The sequence below is a fragment of the Tupaia chinensis genome, unplaced genomic scaffold (assembly GCF_000334495.1).
Source record: "Tupaia chinensis unplaced genomic scaffold, TupChi_1.0 Scaffold143599_1, whole genome shotgun sequence".
In the NCBI taxonomy this organism is placed as follows: Eukaryota; Metazoa; Chordata; class Mammalia; order Scandentia; family Tupaiidae; genus Tupaia; species Tupaia belangeri.
The window spans coordinates 1,705-9,575 of record NW_006203445.1 but is presented as its reverse complement, the minus strand read 5'-3'; the positions used below and the strand labels follow the sequence as shown (position 1 = coordinate 9,575).

Genomic DNA, 7,871 nt, shown 5'->3' with positions numbered 1-7,871 from the left:
ATCACTCTCTCCAGTGGGCTTAGTCATGCCACAGTCCTTTCCCCGCCCGCCATCTCTCCATCCCATCAGGATTTGGGGCGCACGCATATACACACCCAGTGTGTTTTTCAAGCCTCCGGGGCTGGGTCTAAAACTGTGTTCAGCCATGTGGGATGGCTCACTTCACCACTAGGCTACAGAGCTGGCCCTAACAGAGCCATTTATATAGATTAAGTATTTAAAAGTTTCTCATACATTTCAGACCCTTGGTTATACCTGATATTAAAAACTAACACTGTATGCCACTTTATCACAATTGAAGATAGCAGTGACCATGGTTTAATCTCCCTGATGCCTCAGTAAATGTTTGTTAAATGCAGATAACTTTATGTTAAAAGAATGGACTTTGATGTTAATCCCTACCCTATAACTTACTTAACCATATGACATGGGGACAAGTTACTTAAACTTTTAGACTTTCAAATTCTGTTTCCTTAATACAAAGAATTAAAAAAAAAAAACAACGATGCTGTATGAAATTAAAATAAGGGCAAAAGGAGTGTGTAAAGCAATTAATGTTGTGTCTTTCATTTAAGTGCTCTATAAATGTTAGGCATTGTTATTTAAATTCTATGCTCTTTTTTTATATAAATCATACTGCCTTTTTATTCAGCGTCTGTCTACTCTGCAAACATGAAGCTATTAGTGAAATCAAGTATAATACTTCTTGACTATGTTCAGTCAAATGTTTGTTTTTATTTTACTGGCTATTTTATCTCCTTCCTGCTCTAGGTATGGTGAACATAGGTGTGAATAACGTCCAGGAGTTGATTGTTGCAGCAGACATGCTACAGTTGACTGAAGTTGTTCACCTTTGCTGTGAATTTTTGAAAGGACAAATTGATCCACTCAACTGCATTGGGATCTTTCAGTTCTCTGAGCAAATTGCTTGCCATGATCTTTTGGAATTCACAGAAAACTACATTCATGTCCATTTCTTGGAGGTTCATAATGGGGAAGAGTTCCTGGCCCTTACAAAAGACCAACTGATCAAAATATTACGAAGTGAAGAGCTTAGCATTGAGGATGAATACCAGGTCTTCTTAGCTGCAATGCAGTGGATTCTGAAAGATCTGGGAAGGAGAAGAAAACATGTGGTGGAAGTACTTGACCCTATTCGATTTCCTTTATTACCTCCTCAGAGGCTTTTAAAATACATAGAAGGTAACTTTTTTTTTGCTATGTATCAAATTATTCAGCTAACTATCCAATAGCTTTTCTGTTTGAAGTGTGAGAGTGTTTTCATTTTTTTGGTTCAGTAACAAGCATGTATGATGTGATTAGTATATGTAGGATCAGTTTTTGTGTTCTGTGAATGGGCAGTAGTGTTTTTGTATTTCTACCGTTAGTTTAATCAAATCTTGTATACCTTTCTTGAGATTAATTACTAAGATAGATTAGTATCATAGATAAAATTACTACAAGAGCTAACATAACTGCTGCTGCTGGTGGTAGTATTAATTATTAGAGTTTAAGATTTTTTCTCCCTACTCTGAAAAAGCAAGCAAAACCCAACATTTGAGAAAAATGCATACACTGCAAACAAAAACAAAGCTCAATAAATCTTGTAAACCCTCTCATCTTAAAATGAATTTTATGGGGCTAGCAGGTGTCATGGTGGTTAAGGTGCTAGATTCCCACATGGCTGATTGTGGTTCGAGTCCTGGACCTGGTGGCTTGTTTTCTCACTTTCTTTCTCTGTCTCTCTTTAGTCAAAATAAAATAATGATGATGATGATGATGATAATAAAATAATTCTTAAAAAAATAAAATAGGAAACCAGTACGTGGCGTGGTGGTTAAGGCGCTGGGCACTCCCACATAGCTGACCACAGTTCGAGTCTTGGACCTGGTGGCTTGTTTTCTCACTTTCCCTCTCTCTATCTGGTCAAAATTAAAATAAATAAATAAATAAATAAATAAACAAATGAATAAAAAATTTCAAAATAAATCATTCTTTTTAAAAAAATAAAATAGGTGGGGCTGGCAGGTGGCATGGTGGTTAAGGGTGCTGGACTCCTATATGGCCAACGGTGGTTCAAGTCCCAGACCTGGCAGCTTGCTTTCTCACTTGCCCTCTCTTTCTCACTCAATCTGTGCCTCTCTGTCAAATCAAAAGAAAGAAAGAAAGTTAAATAAAATAATTTCTAAATAATAATAATAATAAAATAAGGATCAGCAGATGGCATAATGGTTACATCACTGGTCTCCCATGTAGTCAGTTGTGGTTTGAGTCCCAGGCCTGACAGATTAAAACTTATACCGGGTGTATGTGCGTGTGTGCCCCAAATCCCAAGAGGTGACCAGAGAAGAAGGGATTGCACCATGGCTATCTCCCCTGAGGGGTGATTTCTCTCTTTCTATCTCTGGCGAGCACATGTACTCTATAGCAAAAATCTCTCTCTAGAAAAAAAATTATAATCACAAAATAAAATGAAATTTTAATTTAATTTTTAATTTTGTTTAATTAAATTAATTAATTAATTTTTATTTTGACCAGAGAGAGGGAAAGTGAGAAAGTAAGCTGCTAGGCCTAGGACTCAAACCACAGTCAGCCATGTGGGAGTCAGCGCCTTAATCACCACACCACGTGCTGGCCCCAACAAAATGAATTTTATATTGATAAAATATGACCGCTTCAGGCTAGCTAATAGTGTGGTGGTTGGGATAGCTGAATCTCTCATAACCAACAGCATGATTTGAGTCCCATACCTGGTGTCTTGAAAATCACAAGGGGCACATGTGCATGCATGCCCCAAATCCTAGAGGAGAATGGAGGAGAAAGGGTTAAGGTGTGTCCATCCCTCGGGGCACGATCATTGTGATGTGGCCATCCCCCCTCTGTCTCTGTCTCTAATGAGCACATGCATCTGCAGCAAAAATTAATAAATATAAAATAAAATATCAAAGCTTCTGAGTAGCCTTGGAGTCATCTTAAAATTCTAAACTTATTAAAAAAAATAAATAAAGATGGGACCAGCAAGTAGCATAATGGCTGTGTCACTGGACTCCCATGTAATTGACCGCGGTTCAAGTCCGGGACCCAGCAGCTTAAACTCATGCCAGGTGTGTGTGCATGTGTGCCCAAGATCCCGAGAGGAGAATGGAGGAGAAGGGATTGTGGTGTGGCCATCCCCCCTCGGGGGGTGATTTCTCGCTTTCTGTCTCTCTGTCTTTCTGGCGGGCACATGTGCCCTGTAGCAAAAACCTCTCCAAAAAAAGAAAAAAAAAAAGAATTATTTATTTTTTTATTTACTTACTTATTATTATTTTTCAATTTGACCAGAGAAATAGAAAGCAAGCTGCCAGGCCCAGGATTCAAGCCATGGTCAGTCATGTGGGAAGCCAGTGCCTTAACCACCCTGCAACCTGCTGGCCTCAAAATTCTTTCTTTTCTTTTTTTTTTTTTTTTGTTATAATTTATTTTTACATTTTCCCACAAACATTTACTTTATATATCAAAACATTTTTGCTCATACTCCATAGTTCTTGACAGTTAATAAACACATTTTCAAAAAAACTGAATTTTAAAGATAATGTTTGAAATACCTGTTATAATTTTTTGTTTGTGACTCTGTAACAATAGACAGTATGGTTTGAAATATTTTTGAGAAAATATTTACATGTCAACTACTCAAACTATTGAAAAGCAAACACACAGCACACAATTCACACACAAACCTTCTCAATTCAGCACTGCCCACCAGATCATCTGTGATATACCACCTGCTAGCAAAGATCAGTCTCTTTTTCTTCCTTCAAAGTCTTCTTCAAGGTAATCCTCTAATTGTGGCTGCTTTTTTGCAATCTCTACTGATTACAAAGCTGGGCTGGAAAAGTCTGGGTTATTTTATGGTATGAATTCTTTCATATAGCTTTTCTAATCCTCTCTGCCAGGCAGAACGGTTTATGGTTCCAGACCATCTTTCCAAGAGCTTCTGTTGGGTTATTTGAGATCTACCCGAGTTCCATAGTTCTCTGGTTTCCTTCAAAGTCTTCTTCAAGGTAATCCTCTAATTGTGGCTGCTTTTTTGCAATCTCTACTGATTACAAAGCTGGGCTGGAAAAGTCTGGGTTATTTTATGGTATGAATTCTTTCATATAGCTTTTCTAATCCTCTCTGCCAGGCAGAACGGTTTATGGTTCCAGACCATCTTTCCAAGAGCTTCTGTTGGGTTATTTGAGATCTACCCGAGTTCCATAGTTCTCTGGTTTAATTTTCAGATAGGACATTCCAGTCAAAGCCCTGTCCAGTAACGAGTATTTCCAATTTCTGATTCAAGGCAACAGATATTATTGAACTTATGCAAATAACCATTTGCCACAAAATAAGAATACTCCCAAATATTTTCCAATTCCAGAGGGGTCAGGAAGCGAGAAAAGTTTATGTTTCCACCGAAAGAAGCAATCAAACAAGAAGAAAAAACATTTTAACAAATTGCTAAGCCTATCAACAACTCAAAAGAAAGCAACATCCTTAAATTGGGAAAACAAAGCATAGTAAAAAAAAATCAGTAATGTTTTACTCAAAAGTCATAAAATTCTATTTCACCAGTTCAGTCTTATGTAATTAATCTCTTCTGTTGAATCTGCAGTGTTACTGTGGTCCAATCTTCTGTTTAAATCCTGGAAGTTAACATTCAGTGTTGTTGCTGATATTTCTTGTTCTTAGCATTAAGTTGGTTATTTTCTTGGTTGCTTTTTGTTCTCTTATTTCTGTATGTGTGTCTTTAGTTTTCCTGGTAAAGCATTCTTTTCAGAATTTCTTGAAAAGCTGATCTGGTGTTAGTAAGTTCTTTCAGGTTTTATTTATCTGAAAATGTTTTTATCTTTTCTTCCCATAAGGATAACCTTGCCAGGTATGATATTCTTTATTTATTTATTTTTGGGGGGGAGAAGTTTTTGCGATAGGGCACGTGTGCTTGCCAGACAGACAGAGACAGACAGAGAGACAGAAAGCGAGAAATCACCCCCCAGGGGGGATGGCCACGCTGCAATCCCTTCTCCCCCATTCTCTTCTCGGGATCTTGGGCACGCACGCACATGCGCCTGGCGTGAGTTTTAAGCCACCGGGTCCAGGACGTGAACCACAGTCGACTACGTGGGAGTCCGGCGACATAGCCATTACGCTAACTGCTGGTCCTCCAGGTGTGGTATTCTTGGTTGAAACAGTTTTTCACTTAACACTTTGAATATATTTTCCCATTCTTTCCTTGTTCACATTGTTTCTGATGAGAGACCTGATGGGATAACCTTTATAAGTAACCTGACATTTCTCTCTTGCCAATTTTAGTATCTTGTCTTTGTGAATTTGGCCAATCTGGCTATGACATGTGTTGGAGAAGATCATCTTGGGTTGATTCTGTTAGGGGTCCTATGTATTTCTTAATGATATCTAGTATTTCTCATGTAGTATTTTGATTTTTTGGCTATTTTCTCAGGTTTTTTTTTTTTTTTGGTTATATTTTTCTAGGTCAGAGGTTTTGTCTTCAACATCTGAGATTCGGTCTTCTGCATGGACTAATCTGCTTCTAATACTTTCGAGGGAGGTTTAGGTTTGATTTCCTGTATTACAGCCTTCATCTCTAACAGCTCCATTTGATCCTTTTATATGGTGTGTATTTCCTCTTTCAGATCACGCAAGAACTTCCTCACCTCCTGGAACTCCTTTTCACTTTTCTCCTATAACTTCTGGAGTTCATTGTCTCTCAGCTCTTGCATCTCGTTTAGGTTTTTTTTTTTTTTTTCCTGTTTAGTTTTGTCACTACAAATATTCTGAATTCTCTGGTGGACATTTCCTCGAGTTCCACTACATTGTCTGTGGATGATGAAGGATTGCACTTTTCCCTCAGGGGAGAGGTATTTTCTTAGTTTCTCATATTACTTGTGACTCTGTGGTGGTCTCTGGCCATCCGATGGATTATATGTGTCTCCCCAATTTCTAGGAGTTAATTCTGAGCTCCAGAGGTGTGCAGGAGGAGGTGACCCAATCTCCCTGCAGTTCCATTTCCCTTATGCTCATCAAGCAACCTGTGGTTTTGACTTTGGAACTGGATATTACAAAAGCCTCACAGTCTCTAGGGAATAGGTGCACCTGGGCCTAACTGCAGGGTTTCAACAGAGTTCAGAGGCGTGTGGGAGGAGAGAAGCCGTATTCTCTCTGAGGCTCCGTCCTTCTCCCTGCTGCTCACTCTGCAGTCTCTCTTCTCTGAATTTTAGTTACTTGGTAGTGCATTCACTTTTGGCTAATTGCTTAGAGAAGTTTTCTACATCTCTAAGATCATGCGTTTGCCTTTACTGTAGGGTAGTTCTATGACAGAATCTCTCCTCTACTGTGTTTTGCAACATGGTATCCAAAGAAAAAGATTTTGAGTTCAGATTTACATAAAGGAGTTTCTTTCAGTAAGCACTGAGGATTTCAATGACTCTAAAAGTATTTCAGGTACTTGGCTACTGTGCACCTAGGCCTGTCTAGACACTCAGTGTGTGGAGACTGAAGAGCAGAGTTGGAAAGTAAGGTTTAAAAAAAAAAAAAAGAAAAAGAAAAAGAAAAAGAAAGTAAAAGTAGACAAAAACAACTAGAAAAGAGAAACAATTTTTTGAGTAAAATAGGAAAATCGTGTGGTGCACTGCCAGGACACACCTCAGATTTAAAACGGCTTCTGAAGGACCAACCAACAGTCAGTGTAATGGCTATGTTGCTGGACTCCCATGTAAGTTGACCGTGGTTCGAGTCCCGGATCTGGTGGCTTAAACTCAGGCCAGGCATGTGTGCGTGCATGCCCAAGATCCCAAGAGGAGAATGGAAGAGAAGGGACTGTGGCGTGGCCATCCCCTCGGGAGGTGATTTCTGGATTTCTGTCTCTCTGTTTCTGTCTATCTTTCTGGCGAGCACATGCACCCTGTAGCAAAAACCTCTCAAAAAAATAATAAATAAATAAATAAATAAAATGGCTTCTGAAATTAGCAAGAGAAAGAAAAGGCCCGAGGTGAGAAGGTATTTTAAAAATTAAAAATTTAGAGAGAGATAAAGACAGAGATGGAGAGGACAGAGGTCTCCCTACCTGTCTGAGTGTTTTGAGGTCTAGAAGATGGGGTTTAGAGCATAGCTTCAGTCACCTTGGTCCCTGAACACGCCAGGACACACCTCAGATTTAAAATCCTGGCCTCAAAATTCTAAGCTTCTTTCTGGAAATGTCTTACCATTGGGACCAGCAGGTGGCATGGTGGTTAAAGGCGCTGGACTCCCACATGGCTAATCACAGTTCTCATTCTGGACCCGACGGCTTGCTTTCTCTCTCTCTCTCATTCTATCCCTCTCTGGTCAAATATAAATAAAGTTAAATAAAATTATTAAAAAAAATGTTTTACCATAGTATAAAATAGTTTTTATCCTTATATTAGAAAATGATAACATTTAAATTCTTTTTGAGAGAGATTTTTGCTATAGGGTGTGTGCATTCACTGGAGAGACAGAAGAGACAGAGACACAGAAAACTAGAAATCACCCCCTGGGGGAGATGGCCATGCAGCAATCCTTCTCCTCCATTCTCTCCTTGGGATTTTGGGCACACACACACATGCTAGGTGTGAGTTTTTAAACCACTGGGTCTGAGACTTGAACCATGGTTGACTACGTGGGAGTCCAGTGATGTGACTATTACACCATCTGCTGGTCCCATTATTTAAATTTATTTAAAAAAAATTCTTAGCAAGACCAGCAGTTGGCATAATGGCTATGTCACTGGACTCCCATGTAGTCAACCACGGTTCGAGTCCCAGACCCAGTGGCTTAAACTCACGCTGGGAATGTGTGCGTGTGTGACCAAGACC

The 7,871-nt window shown here is 39.1% G+C and overlaps 1 protein-coding gene across 1 annotated transcript in view; it reads left to right on the top strand.

Moving 5' to 3' along the window:
• The window catches only part of IPP (intracisternal A particle-promoted polypeptide), a gene marked incomplete at its 3' end in the record, with an annotated part of 6,896 nt that extends 5,693 nt beyond the window's left edge, over window positions 1-1,203 (top strand). The window contains 1 exon segment of the mRNA XM_006164257.3: window positions 772-1,203. Coding sequence (XP_006164319.3) covers window positions 772-1,203 — 432 coding nt within the window.
• Window positions 1,204-7,871: the final 6,668 nt, after the last annotated feature.